At 30.5% G+C, this 27,763-nt stretch overlaps 2 protein-coding genes across 6 annotated transcripts; one reads left to right on the top strand and one right to left on the bottom strand.

Moving 5' to 3' along the window:
* The first annotated feature begins 969 nt into the window (after nt 1-969).
* On the top strand, nt 970-6,071 carry LOC112715126 (E3 ubiquitin-protein ligase RGLG5). 4 transcript variants are annotated; one of them, XM_025766884.3, is made up of 13 exons: nt 1,069-1,221; nt 1,408-1,480; nt 1,610-1,924; nt 3,016-3,100; nt 3,239-3,379; nt 3,488-3,601; nt 3,678-3,775; nt 3,976-4,055; nt 4,512-4,617; nt 4,711-4,838; nt 4,935-5,118; nt 5,243-5,299; nt 5,706-6,071. In XM_025766884.3, the coding sequence occupies exons 3-13, from the start codon at nt 1,676-1,678 to the stop codon at nt 5,784-5,786; spliced, it is 1,323 nt and encodes a 440-aa protein (XP_025622669.1). In that variant the 5' UTR covers nt 1,069-1,221; nt 1,408-1,480; nt 1,610-1,675; the 3' UTR covers nt 5,787-6,071. The 4 variants fall into 4 exon arrangements, with proteins under 4 accessions (XP_025622667.1, XP_025622669.1, XP_072060694.1 ...); XM_025766882.2 differs by lacking the exon at nt 1,408-1,480 and having other exon boundaries at nt 970-1,221; XM_072204593.1 differs by lacking the exon at nt 1,069-1,221 and having other exon boundaries at nt 1,276-1,477.
* A 13,456-nt stretch (nt 6,072-19,527) lies between these two features.
* On the bottom strand, nt 19,528-26,414 carry LOC112715124 (mRNA export factor GLE1). 2 transcript variants are annotated; one of them, XM_025766880.3, is made up of 14 exons: nt 26,163-26,414; nt 25,759-26,070; nt 25,437-25,560; nt 24,947-25,095; nt 24,156-24,324; nt 23,658-23,895; nt 22,970-23,079; nt 22,738-22,808; nt 22,416-22,497; nt 21,747-21,821; nt 21,495-21,578; nt 20,451-20,582; nt 20,238-20,360; nt 19,528-20,156 (listed from the first exon to the last, which is right to left on the bottom strand). In XM_025766880.3, coding segments are annotated over exons 1-14 (1,896 nt in total). In that variant the 5' UTR covers nt 26,165-26,414; the 3' UTR covers nt 19,528-19,931. The 2 variants fall into 2 exon arrangements, with proteins under 2 accessions (XP_025622665.1, XP_025622666.1); XM_025766881.3 differs by having other exon boundaries at nt 25,437-25,554.
* Nucleotides 26,415-27,763: the final 1,349 nt, after the last annotated feature.

The raw sequence follows: 27,763 nt of genomic DNA, 5'->3' as shown, positions 1-27,763 counted from the left end.
TTATAATTTAATGTCTATCATTTAAAATACATAAAATAATCTAAAAAAAGTTAATTGATATTAATTAAAAATAATTATTAATATTATTTATTTAATAGTTGATTTTTTCACCAAATATTTTTATATCATATCTTTGACAAATTTTAAAAAAAGTAATGTCTAATTTGATTTTGAAATTTTTAATGTTCGTTCAAATAATTTCTAACTTTTAAAAATGACCAAATTAGTTTCTGATTTTATAAAATATGTATTTTTATTCGTTTTTAATTCAACTGTATTAACATACACAATGCTAACAAAAACATTAAAGTATCAATATAATATCTCTAACGATAGAGTGATTTGGTACAATAGAATCAAATAAATGACTTAAATTAGTTAATTAATTTTATATTGCTGTAAAAATTAAAATGAGTTTAATTAACCAATTTAAAACATCAATTTGATTAAACTAAAATTTTAGTCTCATCATCTTACCGTGAAAATATTAGGTCTATAATACTTTATAATAGTATTGTGTTAATAACAGTTAAATTAAGTTGTGTTTGAAAGAAAATTTAAAAAGTAATAATTAAATTAAACATTTATATTATATTTAGTATAAAATATTTTAATCATCAAATACAATATTTAATCTAAATTTTAGTCTCAGTTTCAAAAATAAAAACAATCTTAGAAATAGATGAACATTCACAATTTATAAATTCAAAAATCAATTTACTCATTTCAAAAAAGCAAGTAATAAAAAATTTGAGAAAGCAAATTGCACATTTCAACAATTGAAAATAAGAAAATATAGAAAAACAATGTATATAATAACAACTTAAAAAAAAGTAAATTAATTCAAATTTTTAATTAATTAATATTAATTTTTGTAATTTATAATTAATAATTTATAATTAATATAAAAAAAACTAAAAAATTTTTTAGAGAATAATTTATAATTGTCGATTTTTTTCTTCACTTTTTGTGGACCGAAAATACAGTCCATTATTTAGGTTGTTCATAATTTTTTGTCTACCTACCTATCCGAGTTGTTTTAAAATTGAAACCTCTTATGAAGTAGAAAGAAAAGGATGAAATGGAAGGTTTTCTTTTATCAGCAGTTGACTTGACCTTGCTGGGTTTCTTCTAACTGCACCCTTCTTTCTCTCTCACAAATCCTTTTCTTTCTTTTTTATTCCCCCTCAAATTCTTGTTGAAGAGCTCATGAATCCGGAGGTATATAATTAACACGAACTTTCATCAAAATATCTAATACGACGAGTATACATTTGAAATTAAAAAAAAAAAATGAATGCTGGTATAATTGGTCGTTTTCCTTTGAACAAGTCATAATCACTTCCAATATAAGGCCTACAGTTTACAATTTGGCTTTGGTGTTGTGTTTCCCTTTCCAAATTTTAGGGCTTTGCAAAACACATTTCGCAATTTGGAAAACCTATTGATTGCTCAGTCAGTTCTGCTACTAGTCAAAGTCGTGAGATTTTGTCCTTATTATCATTCTAGATTTGGTTCCTTCTTTTATATAATCAATGATTCATAATAATGATAATAATTTCATGCATGTTTGTGATTTTGATTTCTGTAAAAAAAAAAAAATTTGCAGCTGGAGATTTTGACAGCATTGTTTGCAATTTTGTGCTTCTTGGGGTTTATTCTGAAGGAGTCAGTCATGGGAGGGAAGAGTTCAAGAGAGTGTGTTGGTGGTGATCGGAGACATGTTTCTTCATCATATGGTGGTGGTGGTGGTTCTTCATCTTCATGGGATAACTATGGAGGGTACCCTAATCAGAGTCCATATCAAACACCTCAACACCACCATGCATCAGCTCCATATTATGACTATGCTTCTTCACAACCAAAGAGAAAGCTTGATAGGAGATATTCAAGGATTAATGATGATTACCGTTCACATGATGAGGTAACTTTTTTGTTTACTTAGAGTAAATTCGCAATTTCAACCTCAAATGAAAAATAATAATTGTTAGTGTTTTCTGAGGGGTTAAACTCATGGTTTATACTGGTTTTAGATCATTGCATGGACAGTGTTCTTGTGATTTGATTGCTTCTGAGCAATTATTTGAATCAACCTGGATTTTGATTGTCATTATCATTTGACCTGTTGTTGTTTTATTACAACGTGGCCTAAGAAACTGTTTCTGTAATTTGACTTATGAAATTGAAGTTTGTTCCATGATAGTGTGAATGCTATCCATATATTTTTCTGGTCTGACAACAAAAAGGGATAAATATAATCTAAGAAAAAGAAAGGAAACCAATTTATTTATTTCAATCCAATTGAAAAAAAAGATGTGAACTTTTCTGTCTGAAACTAGAGTGACAGTGGGAATATATATTTTTAGTTCCATATAATTATTAACTTATTATTGGAACGATGAAATATCTCTTACTTTATCCCTGTTTTTTCTATATTTTCATGGGGAAGTGCATTAGAATTATTACAATATTACAGTGAGTAAATAATTTACTGGAGCAAATCCCCTGTTTCTAGTAAACTAGTCCATGTGTGCTGTAATGTTAGATTCAGTTACGTGGATGAAGCCAGCTTCTTGAATTGACTTTACTTTCTTTTTCTTCTTTCCCGGGAGTGTGATTGAGCGGAAGAGGATCATCCTCTCTAAACAAAGTATCGAGAGTTCGATCCTCACCTTGAACATGAAAAAATGTTAAAACTCTGCACCAGTTGTTTCATGCATGCATCAAGGTGCCTACAAGCTAGCAAAGGATTAATCACCTTGTTTGATGGTGAATATCCCGGTTGTGAACCAAAGAAAATGACCCCAGCTAATTGTGCAATTAATCCTTTTAAAAAATTCTATATTGATTAGGTTGCTATTCTTAACGTCAAAAGATATCTGCAGTTACACAATATTTTTGTTTATGAAAGTAGTCTATTCTATTTTTCGATAAAAAATTTGTGACTTTTTTATAACGCTGGAGATAAAATAAAATAGACATTAATTTGTCAGATGATAACCTAATCGAAAACAGGTTACTGCTGCTCTTGCAAATGCTGGCCTGGAATCTTCTAATCTCATTGTTGGCATTGATTTCACAAAGAGCAATGAGTGGACAGGTTCTAATACTTAACTCATATTTGATGATTAAGTTTTTGTTTTTTTTGTTTTGTTTTTCTTTTTTTTATTTTTATTTTTCCCCCTAATTTTTGTTGATTTCAATGCTAGCTAACTATTTAATTCCCTTCAAAAATCAGGGAAGCGGTCATTCAATCGAAAATGTTTGCATCACATTGGAAATGGTTATAATCCCTATGAACAAGCTATCTCGATTATCGGGAAAACTTTATCCGTTTTCGACGAAGATAACTTGATTCCTTGTTATGGATTTGGAGATGGTAATGCCAAATGTTAATCTAATGGTTTTCCAATGAAGTTCATGTTTTCATATTGCAAGCCTGATAATGTTTGATTTTTATCTTTTTTATTTAATTTTTTTGGGTCAGCATCGACGCATGATCAAGATGTATTTAGTTTCCATTCAGACGAGAGGTTCTGCAATGGATTTGAGGAAGTTTTGGCACGATACAGACAAATTGTTCCGCGCCTCAAACTTGCAGGTTTAGCTTCCACCAATAATCTTAATATGAACTTTTTATATGAGGTTCATTGTAACTCATTGGACACATGTGGCAGGTCCTACTTCATTTGCCCCAATTATCGAGATGGCGATAACTATTGTTGAGCAAAGTGGTGGCCAGTATCATGTCTTGCTGATAATTGCAGATGGACAGGTTAATCTTCAATTCATATTTCATACTATTGAGTAGTTTCAATTTTAAGTACTTTGAATTTGCATGTGACAAAATATGATAAGATTGCAAACGTCAACTATGATCGATATGGATTTACAAGGCTTCTCTAAATGATTTGATTGTCTTGTAGATATTTCTTGTTTTTGCACGTTCTCAAAAACACTAGCCTATTGTGACAGGTGACCAGAAGTATTGACACCAAGCATGGACACTTGAGTCCACAAGAACAGAAGACAATAGATGCCATTGTAAAAGCCAGGTAAGTTTATTTATTTTATTTAGTTTTTAAAATAAATAAATATATAAATAAATTTAGTTCTTTCTCCTGTTGAGTACTGCTGATTGATAAGGTGGGTCCTAGTCCTATTATGGGTCCGACAAAAGCATGTAACCAAAGGTGAAAATTCACACTTGACATAGAGAAATGGACATGAATAATTAGAAGAATATCATAAATATAGTATTGGGTGTCATGGGAGTAGCTGAGGTGTCTTAGGAGTAGAAGGTTTGCCAAAAACAAAATTAATGTAAACATTTTGAATGAATAAAACGGAGGAAAAAATGTTATTCCGCCAGTAAAGCTTTGATTAATGTTAACTCAAGGAGGTTCCTTTCCCCGAAGAAAGAATATATTACTAAATTATCCTATCAATTTTCCAATTTAGAGGATCTGTTCCACTATTTTGCAATCTTTAATTCATTTTGAAATTGGCAGCGAGTATCCACTCTCAATAGTTTTGGTCGGAGTTGGAGATGGACCTTGGGATATGATGAGGGAATTCGATGATAACATCCCTACTAGATCATTCGACAATTTTCAGGTTTGGTGTAATAATTCATTCAGTTTTCTTGACTTGCCATATCTTGCAGTAATACTGAATTATCATATTCTAACTTGTGGAGCCTGAATGCAGTTTGTGAATTTTACCGAAATAATGTCGAGGAGTGCGGATCCGACCAAAAGAGAGGCAGACTTTGCTCTGGCAGCTTTGATGGAGATACCTTCTCAATATAAGGCAACCCTGGAACTTGGCATCTTAGGGTAAATGCAATATATGAAAACATCGTATTTATATATTTTGTTTTACTGGTGTGATACCTGACTCTGAAATCCCTATATCTACATTTGCAAAAATAGTTCAAGGAGGGGACATTCACCAGACAGGGTTCCTCTACCCCCACCTCTTTATGAAAGGAATCCATCTAGCCTTAGCACGAGATCTTATCGGCCGGACAGTTTTCAGCAGAATACGCCTATGCATACTGGCTATGATAATAGAGTTAACGCAGAACAATCTTCAAGTCCTCTATATGATAACAAGGTACTAAGATCATGTTTTTCAAACGTGCCATACAGCTTAGCTCCTCACTTTATGTCATCATTTGATTCATGATTATTTGGTCACTTTGCATAGTAGATTTTACACATGACATGGTTAATTGCAGGTTTGTCCAATTTGTCTCACCAATGCAAAGGATATGGCTTTTGGTTGCGGGCATCAGGTAACCAATTTAATATAATAGCCTTATCTCCAGTTGTAACATTATACCTCCCCTGAAATATTTGAAGTTATATAACGCTCTGTACCCTGATATTTTCATAAAAAATAATGCTAGGAAACCAACTTTTTTCAGCCAACATTAGTCAATTTTTCTTTTTAAATTTTGTTTATTTTAAATTCTAGATCCTAATCTCCCATATAAGTTATTAACATAAAGATGTCAGTGTAGGCATGACAAAATCAAGGGGTGCATTGTGTAATATCAATTAATTCTAAAGGAGGTCAATGTGATTTACCTTTAAAATTATATATTGCCAAATAATCTTGAATCTAAGACTCTACAGAAAGTACCAACATATATTAATACATTTTTCTTTCCTCTTCTCCTGCATTTGCTCTCATCACAGACTTGTTGCGAATGCGGTGTAAACCTCGAATTCTGCCCCATTTGCCGGAGCACAATCCAAACCAGGATAAGGCTTTACTAGTTATTTACTTGCTAATTTGTTCTGTTGCATGATAAAAGTTGGTCATAAAAAGGAACTCAGAAACAAGTGTTGTTTTGAAACAGTAAACCATAGAATTATAGATTCATGGATGGGTTCCTTGTTGTTTTGAGAGAGGGAGAGAGATGTAAAGAATTGTTGTGAATGTTGATGGGTAGGTTACTTCTTGTACATAAAATACCGTATTTGCAATTTTGAGCCAAAAAACTGTAGAAAGGATGGAACTTACCCCCTTGTCTATAAATAAAGAGAAATAATGTTGTACCACTTCTTTTATACATTTTCTTGTATACTTTTTTTTATAATTTAAAAAAGCAAATTTTTTATTTTCTTATTTTTTATCATCTACTTTTAATACTAAAGTGAAAGGTATATTAAAGGAGGGAAAAACAACCATTTTTATATACGAATATTCATAACGTTGACAAAATTATCCATAAACATAAGGGCAAAACACTAAAATAAGTCAAAGGGAGAAAATTTTCACGCAAATCTGCCAAATCAAAATCTGGTTCATGAATCAACCAATGCATGTTTATATGTAGTTCGAATTAACTAGATTCGAATTTGATCTACACATAATTCGAATTATATTGATTCGAATTATACACAAAACTCACACACACTAATTCGAATCAACCTGATTCGAATTACACACATACAATAATTCGAATCCTAATTATTAAAAAAAATAATTTATTAAAAAAATAATAATTTAAAATTAAAAAAATATATATTTTATTTCATGCATTAAAAAAAAGCTAACAAAATATTTAATTACAAGATTTCTTTAAAATATTAATGAGCTATCAATTTAAATTCCATACGATACTCTTTTGTCCATTTTTAATAGCTCATGAATATTTTTTAATAAAATTTTTTAAATTATATGGTGAGATATTACATGATTCGAATTACGCATGGGAAGTTCAATCACTCTGATTCGAATTATATGGTGAGCAATTCGAATTCTATACAATACTCTTCTGTCCATTCTTGATAGCTCATGAATATTTTTTAATAAATTTATTTGAGTTATGCCACAAAAAAATATTTTATTTTATTCAAAATAATTTAAAAAATGGCTTAAAAAATATTAGGAGTACTATAAAAATTTGTAATGTTCTAATGACTTAGGTAAATATATGCATGTATACAAATGTTAAATAAAATACTCTACATAGTTAATAATAATTTAGAAATTAAAAAAAATATTTTATTCCATCCAAAATAATTAAAATATATATTTTATTCTATACAAAATAATTTAAAAAAATGGCTTAAAAATGTTATGAGTATTATAAAAGTTTGTAATATTCTAGTGATTTAGGTAAATATATGATAAAAATATATTTTCTTTAATTTCTAAATTATTATCGAGTATGTAGAGTATTTCTTTAATGTCCTAAGTCATTACAAATTTTTATAGTACTCCAAACATCTTTTAAGTCATTTTTTAAATTATTTTGCATAGAATAAAATATTTTTTTGTGGTATAATTAAAATAAATTTATTAAAAAATATTCATGAGCTATCAAGAATGGGCAGAAGAGTATTGTATAGAATTCGAATTGCTCACCATATGATTCGAATCAGAGTGATTGAACTTCCCATGCGTAATTCGAATCATGTAATATCTCACCATATAATTTAAAAAAATTTATTAAAAATATTCATGAGCTATTAAAAATGGACAAAAGAGTATCGTATGGAATTTAAATTGATAGCTCATTAATATTTTAAAGAAATCTTGTAATTAAATATTTTGTTAGCTTTTTTTAATGCATGAAATAAAATATATATTTTTAATTTTAAATTATTATTTTTTTAATAATTAGGATGTAATTCGAATCAACCTGATTCGAATTATTGTATGTGTGTAATTCGAATCAAATTGATTCGAATTAGTGTGTGTGAGTTTTGTGTATAATTCGAAGCAACATGATTCGAATTTTGTGTAAATCGAGTTCGAATCTAGTTGATTCGAACTACGTATAAACATGCATTGGTTGATTCATGAACCAGATTTTAATTTGGCGGATTTGCGTACAAATTTCCTCCTCTTAGCTTATTTTAGTATTTTGCCCTAAACATAACGTTGACGAAATTATCCATAAAAAAAACTAGCGTTCTACCGTCAAAGATAATTTCCTTTGACAAAAATACCAAATCTTTAAACTCTTTTAAAAAATTACACAAAATACTTAAATTATTTTTATTCTTTCATTATCTTCAACCTGGCTAAAATTTTTAAATATGGATAATTTTAGTGTGAAATAGGATAATATTTGGCCATTTTGATATTTTACCTATTGACGTTTTGTAAAAAAAATATTTTTTATAAAATATTTTTTTAATTATAAAATGAGAAAATGTCATTGACGTTTTAATATGACGTTTTGTATTAAAACGACAAAATGTCACTAATGTTTTGTAAAAAAAATATTATTTTAATTATAAAATGAGAAAACGTCATTCATATTTTGTAAATACCCACAACAATATATAACACATAGTTTAGATCATCTTTAAAGATTTTACGATTTATTAGTTTTTTTATTTTTTTTTAATTCTAACTCCTTAATTAATAGAAAAGGTTAAATAAAATATGTTGTTTGTCATACAAAAGCTATTAAAAATTTAAAATTGTTATGTAATTGTATTTGTGGTATTAAATCTTTAAAATTTAAATTTTAGAATATATTTAAAATTTAAATTCTAGTAATTATTGAATCATATAATAATTTTAAATAACTTTTGCATAACAAACTAAGTATTTTATTTAATTGTACCTATTAATTAAAGAGTTAGAATACAAAAAAAATTAAAAAACACTAATATCAAAAAATATTAATAAATTTTTAAGTTTATTTGAATAATAAACCAAGATTAAAATTTTAAGTTATAAAATTATAAATTAAAAATTGAATTTCATTGAATATCTATTATTATTCTTGTTCTAGTATTAAAAAAAAAACATATTGGATCTGATCTAATATAATTTAACATATAACATATAATTTTTTTTTCTCCTTCTTCCTTTTCTAATGTTGTTTCCTTATCAGTTTTTGCTTTAAGATAAAGTTTCTTCCTTTGGAAGTTAGGGCTCATACTACATCTATTCTCTCTTTCTATTTTTATTATATTCCTCTCCCATATGCTCTTGCTCTATGTTATGCTCTCATACTTCACCTATTTCGTGCACAACAAACATGAATTGCCAATTCTTAGATGTTGTATGTGAATTGCAGCATAAATCCATCTCAGTGGGTATTTCATGCGAAATGATTATGAGCATTCCGAACAAATTTTTGGGCAATGCTCATTTAGAGAAATAATTATTTTTTTATATATTTAAATAAAAAAAATATTTTTCTCTCTTACTAACAACTTCAAACATCACCTACTAGTGTCATGCAATAGTAACTATCACCTGCCACTTTTATATAATTCATACATTAGTGGCTATTATCTGTCACTTGACACTTTTATATAATTTATGTATTAGTAGTATTCATATATCAATATCCATTCTTAATCTAAGAGTGTACAAATTATACATTTCTAACTTACTACATATCTTTTTAAAAAGATCTTGTGCCTCAGTAATAGATCCATAAATGTTAAGTCATGGAGACAAACATGTAGTACATAAAAATAACAAAAAAAAAATCATATAAGCATATCAAAGTATAAAAAAATAAACCACACGGAAATATTGAATATTAAATAATATTTTATTTATTCATTATCAATATTGGTATATTAATAAGTAATAACGTAATTATTAATTTTATTTTTTACAAATTAAATAAATATAATAATAAAGTTGAGTAAAAAAAACTCAAGAATATAAACTTTAACTAAATAAATTTATGAATTTATAATACTAACGTAATGTTTTGTTTTTATTAATTTAATTTAATATATATTTTTATTTTATACTTTTAGATATAAATTAGAGTTTAATTTTGATATATTGACAGTGTAAAATATTTTATATGGTTGTTTAATAATGTCATTTTTTTGGATGATCATTCACACAATTAGGGTTGGAAGTGAGCCGAGCTGAGCTGAACTAGACCAAGCTCAAGCTCGACTCACGAAAATTAAGCTTGTCTCACGACTCGACTTATTAACAATCAAGCCTATTTCGTAAGTCAATCTCGGCTCAACAAAAGCTCACGAACTGGCTCGACCTCACGAACTGGCTCAAATAGTAGGAACATAATCTATAATTCTATATCAATAAATTATAACTTATATATATTAAAAAATATTTAAAAAATAAATTTAATATATTATCTATCTATTAATTATAAATTTTTTATTTATGTCCTACATCAAAATTATATATAAAAAATTATTATAAAATTTTAAATAATTAAGAAGATTAATATATATGTAAAATTATATATTACTATTATATATATATATATATATTAAATTATTAATACGCATATCCTATATACATTTAATCTATACTTTTAATATTATATATATAATCGAGTCAGCTCACGAGCTAATGAGCTGAACTTATCCAAACTCAAGCTCAACTCATTTAATTTATGAGGTCAAATCCAAGTTCAAGCTCGACTCACCAGCTCACGAGTTCAGCTTATCGAACTATTAAAGAGTCGAGCTTAAGCTGGCTCATGAATTTGCTTGACTCACTTCCACCCCTACACACAATTAATGTAAAGGATAAATTTTTTTATGACATGATATTACGTAATTAAATGCACGTAAAAATTTATTTTACCCTAACAATGTATCAAAATTTAATTCTAAAGATTAATATAAAATAAAAGAATTAGCTAACTTGTACTCTAAGAAAATATATTAAGAGTATAATAAAACTTTTAAATTTTTAATATATTTAATATGTTAAAAATGTAAAATTAAAAAAATAAATTTTCAATAACTTTTTGTCAAACCTTTTTTTTATGGTGTTTTTAAATATACCCTTATGCTATAGGTTAATAAAATTCTTAAAATATTTTGACACAAAATTTAATAAGTAGTATTTTTTTTAAATGTAGGAATAAATATAATTTTTCAATGGGCACATATATATTTGTACATATACTTTAGTATATTTTTTCAAAATGTTAGTGGGACACTTGCCCCATAAATTAATAAGTAGATTCGTCCTTAGTGACAGTGTCTTGGTAAGGACATCAGTAAATTGTTCTCTTGATAAAATATGCGTGAGCTTTAGGGAATCATTTTGGACCTTCTCTCTAACTTTGTGGTGGTCAATCTTGATGTATTTCGTCCTTTCGTGAAACACTGGGTTAACCGTAATATAAAATCAGATTGGTTGTCACAAAATAGTATCATAAGACCTGATAATTCAATTTAAAGTCATTAAATATGTACATAAGCAAATTTTTTTACAAGTTGCAAGAGTTATTACTCGATACTCTGCCTCTGAAAATATCAAGAAACTATTATTTATTTTTTGCTTTTCTATGACATCAAAAAGTTTTCAAGAAAGAAATAATATTTGAACTTTGATCCTTTTCTAGGAGCATGTTTCAAGTACTTCAACATATGCTAGGCTGCTTTGAAATGTTCATTAGTGGTACAATTCAAAAGTTGACTTAACATGCTAAAAGCAAAGCTTATGCCATGTCTGGTATTTGGTATTAGTAAGGTATATCAACCTTTCCATGAGTCTTTTGTATGGCTTAGCGTCATTCAATAATGTTCCTTATGACTTTGAGAGATGAACCGAATAATTCATAAGTGTCCTAGCTAGTTTTGAATCTAACGAATCATGCCGAAGAAACATTTTAGTTTGCCTACATCCTTGATTTGGAACAAATTATCCAATTTCATCTTCACATGTTTAAACTTTTCTATGTCATCCTCCGTCTCTACCACCACGATTTGTGATACCAGAATTTGCATTAAAGGCCAATACCAAACCTTCAATTATTTTTATTACCAATACCTCTAATATTGACAACACTAATCATCTCCTTTTCTTCACTTTTATCCAAGTTGGTTCATTGTCTTTCTTGTTGCAAAAACAAAAACTATATGGAATTCACACTGGGTAGCAACACCATCAAGATAATCTACAATTTTACTATTGTGTACCGCTCGTTCAATCTCTCAGAATTCTACCAACATCTTCTTGGTCTCTATATCCTCTTATGATCTTGAGTCCATACGAGCATGATGCTCCACAAGCATAGACTAGGATTGGTCAGAACTCTTCTTTCCAAATTCCCTTAAACTTGGTGAAATATGCACTTATGGATAAATCTCCCTGCTTCATCGCGAACATGTCATCTTAAAGGTTAGCTATCTGAAATAAATCAATTTCATAGAATTTGTACTTGAGATGATTCTAGAGCTCCGAGGCCATGTTACACCACAGACTACTCTGCAGAATCTCCATGCTTAGGAAAAAGTGCAACCATGATAGCACAAAGGTGTTACATTTGTCCCATGCTTCATAGGTCAAGTTAGCTTTTTCAGGTTTTGAAAATGTTTCATCAATGAAAACCAACTTGTTTCTCGATTTGATGGATAGCCAAATTAATCTCTTCCATGAATGATAATTTTGAGTCATAAAAAGAGTTTGAGTAAGTTATAAACCTGTGCTTTTTCATTCGGATGGAGGTAAAAGAGACTTATGGTCCTAAATCGGGTTTAGTATTGATCTCTCTAATTGTATTTGAAGGTTGGCAAGTTGATTCATCAATCTCATAAAGTTGTGAATCTTTTGGATCTTCCACTCCCACTTCTCAATCTACCATGGATGTAGCAGAAGGAAGGAGCAAAGTTCACAATTCTTGCTTAGCAATTTTCGCAGCTCCTCCATGCTCACCGCACCATGATGAAATATGTTTTGAGCTACAGATTTTTTAGTAAGAAATGGGGTTTTTCTATGCAAGTTTAAAATGAGAGAAAGATGAATATTACATTACTGAAAAATCTCAATTTACAAAAACTGAAGATGCAGCCATGTATAGCCATAAAAAAATGCATAACTAACTCTGATATAAGATATTCCCTAACCAACATAATATCTACACTTGTCATACTAAGCTACCTTTTCATTATTTTTTTTTCTCTCACTAACAACCTCAAGCATCACTTGTTAGTAGTATGTAATAGCCACTATCACCTACCACCTTCATATAATTCATGCATTAGTAGTACTCACATATCAACAAATACACATATATATAATTGCCCTTAACCTCAATTCAGAAATAACAACTAACTAATCTCAAATATAAAGCATTCTTGGTTTACAAACTCTACAAAATTCTTATTCTAGCCAAAGTCATGAATATCAGTAACTCATCAAGCAATATTAGTCCATAAACCACACATACAAACAACAATAAATCATAAAATAATTATTCTAGCACATGCATTTAATGATTCATCAATTAACACATAAATCATACTTGGTTTTAAGGGTTAAAATGAAATTTTTAGATAAAGATGATGATGGTGGATTGAAGAGCAGAATCGTGCCAGCAGTAGCTGCTGTTGCTCCTCCCTCAGCTCTTCTTCTTCCTTACAATGATGTTGGTGATGGCAGGGTGGTGTATTAGGTACCAAATAAATGATGCAATAAAATATAGCGATAAAAAAATTTAAAATTTGTCAAAAATAACTTTTTTTGAGTATTACAATTTTTTTCTATCAGAAGGAGGTTACAATGTCAATAACACTCTCTTTTAACAAAAGAAGAATACACTTCTCTCTAAATATAGGAGAAAACCTCTCAAAGAAAAAACTCTCTATGTAACTCAATGTTACTATTATTCTTGTTGGATGATTTTTATTGAAATTAATTAAGAAAAACTCAATTTATAGGTGAGTCTCTCTAATACGAACTATACGTATTATAAAGTAGATAATTCTTATTTTTCTAAACCACAAAAAACTTCTCGCTAATAACAAGGAGTGTTTTTCTCCTTTTATTTTGTTTATTTTTATTTTCAAAAATTAATTTTACTAATTTTCACAATCTCTCACTTAAAACTAATTTTTGTAAATTTTCAAAATTCATGTTGCTCATTAATTCAATAGGCCATATGAGGATCTACACCATTCAAATTTTTTCAATGTTGATTGGTTTTGTCATAGCATCTACTAGGTTATCTTTAGTATAAGTCTTCTGCATATCAACACTTCTTTCCTTTACTAATTCTCGAACAAAGTAATATTGTACTCTAATGTGTTTTGTTCTCGAATTAAAGACCAAGATTCGTTTCAATGTGCAAGGTGATCTGACTGTCACAATACACAAGAATCTTTTACTGTTTATGGCCGAGTTCCTCCATTAACCTTTGGATCTAAATAGCTTCCTTGCATACTTATATAGCTGCCATATATTCAACTTCTGTAGTAGATAGAGATATAACGGTCTGTAACTTAGATAGTCAGCTCACAGATCCTCCTGCAAGTATGAATACATATCCTATAGTAGATCTTCGTTTACAAGATGACCTGCAAAGTCTGAATCAACGTATCCATTGACAATGAATTCCGATCCTCCAAAATATAATGCAACATTCGAAGTCTCTTTGATGTATCTCAGGATCTTCTTAACAGCATTTCAATACTTTTTACTTGGATCTGCCATAAATTGACTTACCACTATAACTGCTTGAGAAATATCTGGCCTTGTACAAATCATGGCATACATAAGGCTTCCCGCTGCTTATGCATATGGTACTTGAGACATTTTTATCCTCTCTGCTTCATAGAAAATGAGGTTGAAATTGGCTTACATTCTTGCATGTTGAAGTGTTGCAAAATATTCTTCAAATAATTCTTTTGCGATAGCCAAATCTTCTTATCTATTTTGTCTCGGTGAATTTGCATCCCTAAAATCTTGTTTGCTGGTCCCAAATCTTTCATATCAAACTCTCTAGTCAACCATGCCTTCAATTCTTGGATTTGATCTTTGTTGGGGCCTACCACCAACATGACATCCACATACAACAGTAGAATGATGAAATCATTATCACCACACCTCTTGTAATAGGTACAATGATCTGAAGTAAGTCTGTTATATCTAAGGATAATAATGAAAGAATCAAATTTCTTGTACCAACACCTTGGTACTTGCTTTAGACTATACAGAGATTTAGTTAACTTGTAAACTAGGTTTTCTTTTTCTTGTTCTTCAAAACCTCTGGTTAGAGCATATATATCTCTTCAAATTTCTCATGAAGAAAAATAGTCTTTACATCTAATTGCTCTAGATATAAATCAAATGCAGTACACATAGCTAAAACTACTCTAATAATAGATAGTCTTACTACTGGAAAAAATATTTCATTGAAGTCAACACCTTCTTTCTAAGCATATCCTTTGACAATCAATCTTGCATGATATCATTCCACCTGATCATTACTATCTCGCTTAATCTTGTAAACCCATTTGTTATTAATGGTTTTTCGACCTGCAGGAAATGCAACAAGTTTTCAAGTATGGTTCCTATGTAATGCCTTGATTTCTTCTTGCATTGCTGTCATCCACATAAAAGCATCTGGATTGTGCATAGCCTCCATAAAAGTTGTTGTCTCTCCATCTTCTGTCATAAGACAATATGCATCATGGTTTGTCAAAATATAATTTGAGTGTCATGATGGTATTTTTCTTTGTTGAGTGGATCGAAAAACTTCTATGTCATTGGCCTCTGCTTCTTATTCTTCGTATTATAGTTCTGCTTCAAAAAAATCACATTATCTGCATTTCTTATCTATTTGAACAATAGTTATCTGTTTAATAGTGTTGTCATTTTCTTGTTCTCTTTGCAATTAATACATCTCTGCTAACAATTACCTTGCGGATAGTGGGATCCCACATGCAATATCTCTTAACTCCGTTAGCATAACCCAAGAATATACATTTCCTAGACTTTAGATCCGAGTTTGTTCTTTCCTGGGAATTATACATCACGAATACAGGACAATCTAATAAATAAAGAAAGATAATTAGGTGGCTTACCTTGCCATATCTCCATTAGTGTCTTCAATCCAATTGCAATTGATGGTGATTGATTTATTACATAACGACCAGTTTAACAGCTTCTGCTAAAAAAGACTTGGCTAAATCTGCAATTTGCAACATAGCTCGTGCTCTTTCTAGGAGAGTCATATTCATTCGCTCTGATATCCCATTTTGTTGAGGCGTATATGTAACTATGAATTGCCGTTGAATACCTGTTTTCTTGCAAAATATTAGAAAGTCACCATCAACATATTCTCCTCCATTATTTGTCCTTAAAAACTTGATCTTCTTTCTAGATTCAAGTTCCAACTTTGCTTTGAACTCCTTAAACATCACAAACACATCTGATTTCTTCTTGATCGGGTACACCCATAGCCTCTTATAGTAATCATCAATAAATGATACAAGATATTTTAGTCCTCCTAGGGACATCTCCAGCGACTCCCTTACAACAAAATAAATCAACTCCAATATATGCTTGCTCTAAGCAGTTGATCTACCAAATGTCAATCTATGTTGCTTGCTTGTAACGCAGTACTTACAAAATGGTAAGTTTACCAATTTGAGCCAAAGAATGAGATTACATTCCACAAGAATTTTCAAGTCTCATTCTAACATGTGGCCCAATTTGCGATGCCATGTCATTATCATTTTTTCTTGGCTTGCTGAAGCAACCAATGTCTCTGCCTCTTGCAAAGTATCTCCTATAAGCACATATAGATTCACTGCAATCTTTTCGGCTTTTATTACTACAAGAGCACCTTTAACAATTTTCAAGATCCCACCTTCAATATGGATCTTGCAACCAAGTTCATCCAGTTGTCCAATTGACAACAAATTCTTCTTCAAGCCTCTCACATGTCTTACCCATTGAAGTGAACGAATAGAACCATGGAACATTTTTATTTTGACAGTATTCATTCCAACAATTTCTAAGACATGATCGTTTTCCATGAACACAGATCCTTCCACGACTCATTCATACATACAAAACCAATCATGATGAGGAGTCATGTGCCAGGTTGCTCCTAAATCAACAATCCAGGCATCAGTGAGTTTTTTGCTGCCTTTAAAACCAATTGCTGCTTCACCATACAGGATTTCTCCATCATCAGAATTATTCGCAATGCATCCTTGAGAACTTGATCCTTCTGGAACCTTCTTTATACTCTTCTTATTCCGACAATCTTTCTTGAAGTGCCCTCTCTTGCCACAATTTTAGTATTTGAATTGCTTCTTTCCTTGTGACTTTAGTCTACTTTGGCTCCCACTAGAACCACACTCCATTAATCTATCTTTTTTATTCTTACGCTTGGATTCTTCTTCAAGAATAACAACAGTCATATCATCAAAGAGAAGATCGTTTGTCAAAACATTATTGGTTAAGTTAATGATCAGATGATCATATGAACTTCGTAGATTTTGAAGTAGAAGCTTTGCATGTTCGTTTTCTGCTATATTGTAATCCAACAATGAGAGTTGAGAAAATAACGTATTGAGATTGTCGATATAATCTGTTGCCGATATAGATTCACTCATTCGAAGAGTATAAAGTCTTCTCTTTAAGAATATCTTGTTGTAAACTAACTTGACTTCATATAATTTGGTGAGAGCATTTCAATTTTTTATTTTGTTCTTTTCTCTAATACACTTGACAAGATTAAATCACTTAGTGCTAAGTGTAAGTTTGCAATGGTATTGTCCTTCATCTTCTATTTTTCATCTCTAATCCAGTGGGTCTACCTTCAATTGTTGCCACGTAATTGTCTTTTTTCATAATTGTTTTTATTTTCAATTTCATAAGAAAAAATTATCCAACTGAATTTCAGGATCTTATACTTTACTGCCATTTTTTTAAGGCAGTAATTTGCAGTGGAAGAAAAAATTATTAATCAACAACCTTTGGGTCTGATACTAGGCCACTGTTAGATAACTGACAAATGATGCAGTAAAATATAGAGATCAAAAATTAAAATTTTGTATAAAATAACTTTCTTTGATAATTTAAACTTATCTCTATCACAAGAAGATTATAATAACACACTCTCTTGACTAAAAGAGAATACACCTCTATATAAATTTAGGAAAAAATCTTTTAAAAAAACTTTCTATGTTACTAGAAATTGTTAATTTTAATTAAAATTATTAATATTAAAAAAAATTATAACGATATTTTTGGGAATATTACTATCAACCAAATATAGGATTGCTTATTACAAATTTTCAATGCATTCACAGGATCACAGAAGGAAACACACATGAACCTAATTTTTCTAAGAATTTCGTTCCTTGGAATAGGATTTCCAGGAATCTGATTCCCAAAAAAAGAAACAAATCTGTGAACCAAACATCGTACATCCTATATTATTATTATAAAAGATAGCATGCTGTAGTGAATTTCATGCTATCTCAAACCTCAATAATGGTGGATACAATGAAATTCATTCCATGCATTTCATGAGTTGAATCATGTAGCTCATTGGTTGGGTTATGTATGTTCTATTCCTATTATCATTCATACATATAACATGTATATCCCATCAATTATGATATGTTAGTTCATGTACACCTAACAATACGTATGAAATTTTTTTTATAACCCATGCCTACTTTTTGAACCTCTGATAATAACTTCTCACTTTTTGACTTTTGTTAATTCTCCATAAAATACATACATATAATAAATTTTTTAAAAAATTTATTTTTAAATAACTGAAAATAATATTTGTTAAGTGATTATTTAAATGTTCTTTTTATATGAGGGTTATATATATGAACTTTAATGTTTTTTAATTATAGTCTTTATATAAGAATAATTTTGTGACTACTAAATTTTATTTTTTTTATTAATATTTTATCATTTTTAAATACTAAAAATTAAATTATTAATTTTAAAATCTAATAGTATAAAAATAAAACCTCAAGGATAACAAACTGGTGATTAATATTAATAAAAAGTACCTATAATTTACATCACTTCTTAATTAATAATGAGATTCTATATTTTAAATTGGTTTTATCAAAAATATCTCTCCTCTTCAACTTCAAGAAACTTAATATATATCTATTTTCAATGGTATTTAAACTATTAAAAGTTATTTAACAACTTTTTATTTTTAACAAATATGATATATTCGTATTAGAAATATAATTATTCCTATATATTCTCTTATTTATCTAATTTTTTAGTTAAATAATTTTATAACATAATATTCTAACACATTATTAGAATATTTAAAAAAAATATATTTAGCATATATATCATTAATAAAAAAATTATACAAAATTCATATAAGGAAAATTTTATTGAGCATAATTATACCTTTTTTTTTTGTTATCAGCATCTCCCAACATCATAATATTCACATGTATCATGTTCAGGTAGTTTGTGCACACCATACAAGACTTCTTGATGTTTTACCTCCTGATTTCTCTTCTTTCTGGTACCATGCTTAATCACTGAAAATATCTTCCTGTAATACTTCTTCATAGCCATTAAAATCAATTGCTTATATCCCTTGCCCCAACTTTTCAGTTAGAAGTCATATACATTTTCTTCATGAAACCCCTTCTTATCCCGTTCTTTCAAATTTTGTCCCTCATTTCAGAATTTTGGAAATTTAAAATTTTCCAGCATCCTCAAAGACATTCACCTGTTAGGCGAGAGCCATTGAAGAACTCCTGTAAGAAGGCTGCATAGCTTTTCTTTGAGGAATACGATCTCATCGGCCACCAGAACAATTCCTTCAAATATAACATCGAATGTCAATTACATTTGCCTTTATTGGCATATTTAGACTTACACAAGGGAATTTCTTTGGTGAAGAATAAAATGGAGTAAAAATGAAAACTTTTTCTAAATTTAGAATGAACATGTGCATACATATAATATAATACGTTTTTATTGGTGAAACTTTTCTATTCCAAAAAAAAAGTTCACTCTTCAGTCTTCACCAAAAAATTCACCTTCGTGTCACCCTTATAACAATGCCTAATGCCTATTGCCTATCACAATGCCTAATACCTATTGCCTAACCTCAGAAAAATAAGAATAACAATTTTGCTTTTCCTGACCTTCAATAAATCTAGGCAAGTGAATAAATAAATAAAATACAAAATCTGTCTCAGCCTTCAATAATTAACAGATTTGCTGGACAACAAATTAGCCTCTAGCCTCCTTCCTTCTGGCTCTTCAAGGAACTTCTTATCTTTTATATAAGTCTCTATCTCCAATAGAGTCCTTGTGAGTTCCGGTATCTGCCGAGCTTTCAGATCAACTAAGAAGTTCTGAGAGATGATGTTCAATAACTTTACAAATTGAGATTTATATCTTCTAAAAAGTGCAAAACCAGCCATCTGAAACAAAGCAGAACTCGTTTAGTCTTACATACAACAGACCACTGCGACATTCTATAAATCTATAATATATTTACTTACTTGCAAGAAAGCATTCAGTGAAACAGCTGTATATTGGTTAGCTGGGAGATTGTTCAAGAACCTTGCAAGCCAAGCCCAACCCTCTCGCAAGCCGTGCAAATTCTGAACACCTTGAATTTCGGTCTGTTTTGAAAAGATGAGATTCATGAAAAGCGACATGGCCAATATGAGTCATTAAAATCAAAGCAAGAATTTCAGACTATCATGACAAACCTGAACCAGTGCACCATAAACCTTCATGTATGATTCTAACCGGTTTAAATAATCTTGTGTACTCTCCAACTTTCCTCCATCCTCTCGGTAACCAATAGCTTTGAAGTATGACTCCTTTGATTGAAAGATAGACTGAAGGGAGCAAAATCAACAATTTAGAGTCAGTAACATAAGATAAGTATACATGTTTATAGAATATTTAAGGAATGAAGGTACACATATTATCAGAATTAATAATTACTCTTGAAGATTTGATTGATAATAATACATTGAGTTTCCAATATTCAAGGCAAGGATGAATTAGCTCAAGGATAACTTGTAATATTCGATCATTTTTAGTTTTTTATGTTAGAATTTTGCTGAAGGAAGACTGAAATTAGTAAAACTAGGATTTTGTTACTTTCACTTTTTTTTAATTATTTCTTTCACAAGATCTTAGAATAGAAAACACTGAAAATAAAAACAGAAACCAACAATATCCTTGCTGTTTTATGTATCTATCATCCAACATGGCAAAATAATGCTTTCAGCACTAATTGATTATTCTCAATACATGCAGTTGCCATGCCAGAAACGTTTGAGAGCTAAGTTAACATCATGGCAAATAAAGAAGAACGATATTTCTTCCTCACATAGATCAAATGGCTCAGTCCTCTTATTTAGGCAAGGTGTGATCTAAAATGGAACTTTTTTTAGAAGTTTACTGAGAAAGAAGAGAAATATAATGTCAGGTAAGTAACAACGAACAATTAGCAACGGCAGCGTAGTTCATACTTTAATCCATAACACACACTCCCATCAAAACAACCTCTAGCTGAGCACCAAAGAAAAGCCAAGAACCTTACTATTTCCCACAAATTTCCAAAGACTTCAAAAACACTTGGAAAATTTCATGAATAAAATTTAATATTAAATCGATAAACAAACTTTCGGCCACAGGTAGTCCGTTAAATTCAATTTAAGATAGCTAAAATTTAAAACTAAGGATAGGAATTAGCATCTCAAAAAAAATGATGCATTAAAGTTACTATTTTATGAAGCTACCTTTTTGTATACCATGTGCTTTGGGACAGTGTATAGGCAGGCCCTGTGAAGCTCAGCCAGCAGAACATCCATTGCAGCCGGGACCTATAAAAAATAATACCCAAGTGAACTCAAAAGCAGACATGCATATTTATATATAGATATAACTTGTGTGTGTCTCTCTCTCTCTCTCTATATATATATACAAACAGCCGCAGACACATGTGCACGCTAATGGTTGTGGCTATAGTAGGCAAGATAAAGATGTTGTACCTGAGATGTAACCAGAACAATCACATATCCACTTGCAAAGGGTGCATTACCAAGGTTTGCGCAGTATGAAATAAACTGCAATGCGTGTTGTCATAAAACAAATCAAATTTACCAATAAATATTCATATGCGGATAACTAATCTCTATCATTTATGTCAGTAGTTTTTGTTTTCGGTTTTGACAAGTTGAAGCCAGTTACACGGGATTCAGGCAAATGTTGTTTTGATCACAAATATGTTCAAATACACCATTTCTGTTGATAAAAAATATTTTTGAATAACCATTTTGCTTACTTTTAGTTTTCAGAAAATGCCAAAACAACAAATTTTTCCACTTTGTAAATATTCATTTACTAGTTAATTGTTCAAAATCATTCTCAATTTTTTAAAAACTAAAACAAATATCGCAAGGGAAAATGCATAAGTACTACATTGTTTTATAAGAAAAAATGTTTAAGACAGTCAATCATGATTGATGGCTGTAATACATTAATTATTAGTTTGTCCTTTTATTTGCTACCCTTCATAACTGAATAAAAACAAAGCTCACATCTACAATAAACTACTAAACCTGTTTAGTATTAGTCTATTGCTTCCCTTGTGCTCTTTTTTCTTGACAAATAATGCAAGAAAAAAATCATATCAATTGAATGTCAACTGATGAAATTACCTTTTTAGCAAATATCTCAATGCTGATTGATTGAGGACATTGAGGATCCCGCAAAAGCTTCACAAGATCATTGGATTTTGACCTATAGAATGTACAAAACATTAAATAGACATGAAATGCAAATACTCTCTTTTTGGATTGAATTGACTTTATTTGAAATGAAATAATTGAAGAAGCTATTTCATCCAAATATTCCCGTACTTTTTGGCAGGTCAAATTGAAAATATGATTGAAGCAGAGAAGAATAACGGATAAAGTTTTCCAATAAAAGTTCCAAAAGCACATGCAGGAATGCTAATTGAAATGAAAAGATTCACTTCACCTGACATTATCTATTACACCCCTTATTTGTCTTATCAACCGAGAAATATGACTTTCATAGCGAGTATAATCCTGAAAAGTTGTTTACATGAAACAATCAATCAAAATCCCAGTATGCTGCAGGAAAACTTAGTCTTGAAAGTGATGATAGACACATACAGAATTCTTCAAATGTAAACCAAAAAATAGCATCCTATTGTTTAGAAAAACGTTCATTTGAACATAGATAATACCTGATTAGAACTAGATCTTATTGCTTGGTTCCTCTCACACAGCTCTTTCAGTTTCTGTAGTCTCCCACTCTCCAAACTTACAGCACTTGTCGCAGCACGATACAGATTGCCTGAGATTGTGCAGACCAGTTGAGATAACAGATATCAGATGGCAAAGATTTTTAGACAAATAACAACCTATAGCTCCCAGATCGGCAAAGGGCACACCCATATGGACATCAATTGTACCAAAGTTTACAACTTTACAAAGTGAGTCAATGGCTTTTCTACCTCTTCCATTTTCTAAGTTAATGGCAAAGATGTCAAACCAAGAACAAAAGGAAGCCAAGAAGAAAAGAAGCAATAGTAAGGCGTGTAAAGGTGAACTTGTGTAATTAACTGTGCAGCCGGAAGAGAAAATAGAAGATTCACTGTCTTGAATGACAGTTGTTGCTTACAAGGATGATCTCATTGAAAATCAACCTTGATGAGACATGTAAGAGCAAAATATTAAAATTTCGCAACCAAAATTTTGAAGGAGAAAAATAAACAAAACAAAAAAGGATAAATAAAATCCAACTGAATGGAAGTCAGAAAATAAGAAAGCAAAGCATTCTTGTATATCAGATATGGACACACAAGTAAACCATCATCTTAGGGTGAGTAAGAAAGGGGTGGGGAAGAAGTGACAAAATGGAAAGGCAAATACCAGACTCCTTGGTATCTGCATTTGATACGCTTGATGCATCATCTGTAGAATGCACTACAGCCTCTTGTTGGGTTCGTCCAGAAGTAACCTTCTGGAAAGTTCCAGCAGCACCCCCTTCTACAGCTTCCTTTTCTGCTCTCCTTTCAGCTTCTGCTGCTGCTCTTTTTTCAGCTTCCATTGCTGCCTTTCTCTCAGCTTCCAATGCAGCTCGTTTTGCCTCTTCAGCTCTAAGTTTGGCCTACCTCCGCAAAATTGAAAAGTAAAAAATATAGGACTTAGACCAAGGCTTGCAATATAAATAAGACTGACAAGAAAAGATCTGTCTTAACAAACATGAGCAATATAGTGACAGAAATGAATATCAGTGAAAATAAAAGGAAAAAACAATGCAGATTTTAACTGCAAACATGGGATGGCTATTTCAATTTCAAATGAAATGTGAAACCATTTATGTCTAATGCCTTGTTAACACACAATATTAATTAGAAGATAAAGTACCTCTGCTTCTGCTTTAGCCTTTTCCTGCTGCTGCCTTTCCTCTTGCAAAGCAACCTTTCTCTTCGCTTCTTCATAAGCTGCATCACTTCTTATTTTCCTTTCTTCTATTTGTGATCTAAGTTCACGGTCCCGTTGAACAGCTGTCAAGTGATTATCAAGTGCTTCTGCACTACAAAAAAAGAGGGATGTCAGATATCAGTTTCTTAATCTAGCAACCACAAAACAACATGAGAGTAAGGAACAAAGAAAATGTTCTGTTGGGATTTCTCGGGAGGATGGGATGAGTAGATGACTATCAGAAAACATGCCACACATGTCAAATATTATTGATCAAAATCAGAAATACATATTATATGAAGTATCATTCAATTTCAGTATTCATAAAAATGGATTCATCAAACAAAATTAGATTCCCCATCTCTAAAGTCTAAAAGTAAGGTGCAACTTTTTTTATAAAAGAAGTTTATTAAGAGGAGGATAATGAATGCTCAATTTTCTGTTTCTGGCTTTTTGGATATATAGAAGTTAAACTGTCTTGCTCCCAGGAATAAGTTAAACAAACAGAAGGGGAAAAGAAAAAAGAAAATGCTCAAGTTCGCAAAAGTATGCAATTAACAAAATCACTACAATGTAAGATCCATAGTTAAGCTGTCATAAAGCACATTGAAAATGCAAACAACCGTATAGCTGTTGCTAACATCAAGTCTGACCAGATAGATATGTAGCATAAGAGAATTATCATATTGCCATGAAAAAAGCAGGGAGGGGGACACGGGACATAGCAATCTTACATCCTGCGCTGATATTGTGTATCTAACTTTTTATCCTGCTCTTGTCTTGATTCTTTATATTTCTCAACTCGAAGAAGAGCGGAGGTAGAGTTCTGACTTTCATCTGCCAGAGCTGTCTCCAATGCTGAGATCTTAGTCCGTATTTCATCCTGTCAATCCAGAACATTTTACAAACAGGTCTACATAGATACGAAATGCCCTGTTGTATTGGTGCAATTTCATAGACGAAAAAGAAGAAATCCTTTCTAAATGAAGAAAGATCATCTCAAGTTATCTAAAATGCTTGGAAAACTTGTTTTAGTAAAAGTAGAATCCCTAAAAATAGATAAAAACAAGTTTTATTACAAAAAAAGATGTTCAAGGGTGAAATAATAACCTTTTTTAGTACTACATCCAAACAAGATTGACAAATTATTCAATTTGTAAAATTTAAGGTAATCAACAAGTCAACTAGGAAACCAAGTGCTTTGACATCGACAAAATCACTCACATTAACCCTAAGCTGATGTTCTTGTGCCAACTCAAATAACGCAGTTTCCACCTCTTTTCCTTCATCCATCAAGTAGGGTTGCACGTCAAATGCAGACACGTCAGAATCATCACTGTCACTGAGACTTCAAAGCCAATGCAAATATTAATTTCAAACCACCCAATGCACGCAAAAAAGAAATGGAAAAGAAAATAATCAAATTAACAAACATATGAACATAGCATCCACTAATCCACTAAGAGAAAGCGAAGTTAAAGATCCACAAAACATTCACATAGCGTTGGGTATTCAAATTGACTAGGGTTCAAGAAGAAAGAGGCACCTCAGATAAAGTTTATCGCAATTGAACCGTTTGACAGGTACCAAAGCTTTGTTATCCCCATCATCGTCGCTCTCTGTGTCATCCAAATCAAATTCTTGAGCACGCAACACGAAAGGTTTACCTCTCTCACCTCCTCTCTTCCAAGTAGGCATTGTTTTCTGGAACTGCGAGGAAGTAACAGAAGTAGTGGCGAGCTTCGCCTCCAAGGTATTGAGCTCCGAAACGAGAGCGTCGAAGCTCCAATCGGGTTCAGGATCAACAGAAACGCCATCTATACGCGGCGAAGAATGAAAGACTAACTTCACGGCTCCCCTGAAAAGATTGCGTATCAGCGGTGATGAAATTCGTGGCTCTAGAGAAACCCTAACGGAATTTGAAGCGCATTATTGACATCAAAGACTTACATTGTTAAGCGAGCGACGAAAGAAGAGTGAACAGGGATCAAGAGCTGGTTGTTTTCTTTTGTGAACACAATCTATGATATCACCGTCTGCACTCTGAAAATAATAATAATAACAACATCCAATAGCAACTATGGTGAGGACAGGGGGCTTGTTGATCTTGTCCAAGTGCCTTTGAATCCTTTCTAGTCTTCAAAGAACAATCAATTTTCACGTCCAAAAAAAAAAAAAAAAAAGAACAATCAATTTTGGATTAAAGAATAATCCTAGAGAGTTAATGTAATGTAATGACAATTCTTGCTTTAGGATTGTTCGGTGAGTTTTTTTAAAAAAAAAATTTGGAGTTATTTATATTTAAAAGATATTATGAAAAAATAAAAATAATTTTATATTTGAATATTTCGTAAAAAAAAAATTTATTTATCAATTATGGATTTATGTGGATAAGTTTTTAAGAAAATATCTTTTTTTGAGTTATTTTTTTTTAAAAGATTTAATGTAAAAGTAAAAGTAATTTTATATTTGGATATCTTATACAAAAATATCTTTTTATCTATTAATTATGTTTAGGTATAACAATATAAAAGTATTTTTTGTTTATTTATTATATGAAAATATTTTTTTAAAGAAAAAAAAGATCTTTTAAAAAAAGATGTAACTTACGGCTTCTCAAAAAGAGATATTTTTCTGATTTTTCTAATAATTTTATTTTTATTATTAGAAATTTGCCAAACATGTTAAAAATAAAAAAAAATCTTTTTTCATTAAAAATATCTTTTTTTTATCAAGATAATAGTGCCCAAACAAGCACTATGTTTGAGAATAATAATATAAAAATATTTTTTTGTTTATTTATTACATGAAAAACATCTTTTTTTTAAAAAAATCTTTTAAAAAAATATAAATTACAATTTCTCAAAAAAGATATTTTTTATTTTTTTAGTACTTCTACTTTTACTATTAGAAATTTGACAAACAAATTAAAAAATAAAATAAAAAATATCTTTTTCCATTCAAAAAAAGTTTTATTTTTATTAAGATAATAACACCCAAATAAGCACTAACATAACAATAAAGAATCATATGATTCACAAACCATGTAGGCATTACTCACCGATAAAATGTATATTTGTTTTGAAGTAGACATAATAAATCTATGTAAGTCAAAATAAAAGACGGAAGAAGAGAGGTTTATACACAGAATGATGGGAAGAAGAGAGATTTATAACACTGAAATGTTAAACATTCAAACAGGGAGAAAGAAAAAAGGAATAGGAAGTAGGAATAGGCGAATAGAAACGAACCAGAGAGAAAGATGGAACCGGTGACGAGGAGCGGCAGCAGGCAGTGCTGGCAAGCAGCGGCTTCAGTTCGTGTTCGACAGAACGGCAGAGAAAACGCAAGAAAGATCACGAGAGAGGGAGAGATCGAAGAGAGTTTTGGGACTATTAGAGAGAAAGAAGTTGTTTTTTGAAGAAAGGAGGCTAAGCAGCTGAATACGATGTATAGATTTTCCTAAATTACCAAAATAATCCTCAAATTTAACAAAATTTCCTAAATACCCACTATTTCCACCATTTCTATTGCGGCTGGCGGCCCGCCAT

The sequence above is a fragment of the Arachis hypogaea genome, chromosome 10 (assembly GCF_003086295.3).
Source record: "Arachis hypogaea cultivar Tifrunner chromosome 10, arahy.Tifrunner.gnm2.J5K5, whole genome shotgun sequence".
Lineage (NCBI taxonomy): Eukaryota > Viridiplantae > Streptophyta > Magnoliopsida > Fabales > Fabaceae > Arachis > Arachis hypogaea.
This window is presented reverse-complemented; position numbering and strand designations above follow the sequence as displayed.

Excerpts from the sequence above, each read along its gene's own strand:
- LOC112715126 (XM_025766882.2), top strand. Across the intron at positions 3,602-3,677 it reads TCCGCGCCTCAAACTTGCAG|GTCCTACTTCATTTGCCCCA; the intron begins GTTTAGCTTCCA and ends CACATGTGGCAG. Across the intron at positions 5,119-5,242 it reads GTCCTCTATATGATAACAAG|GTTTGTCCAATTTGTCTCAC; the intron begins GTACTAAGATCA and ends GGTTAATTGCAG.
- LOC112715124 (XM_025766880.3), bottom strand. Across the intron at positions 25,096-25,436 it reads AACATCAGCTTAGGGTTAAT|GATGAAATACGGACTAAGAT; the intron begins GTGAGTGATTTT and ends CTGGATTGACAG. Across the intron at positions 21,822-22,415 it reads TTGAGATATTTGCTAAAAAG|TTTATTTCATACTGCGCAAA; the intron begins GTAATTTCATCA and ends CACGCATTGCAG.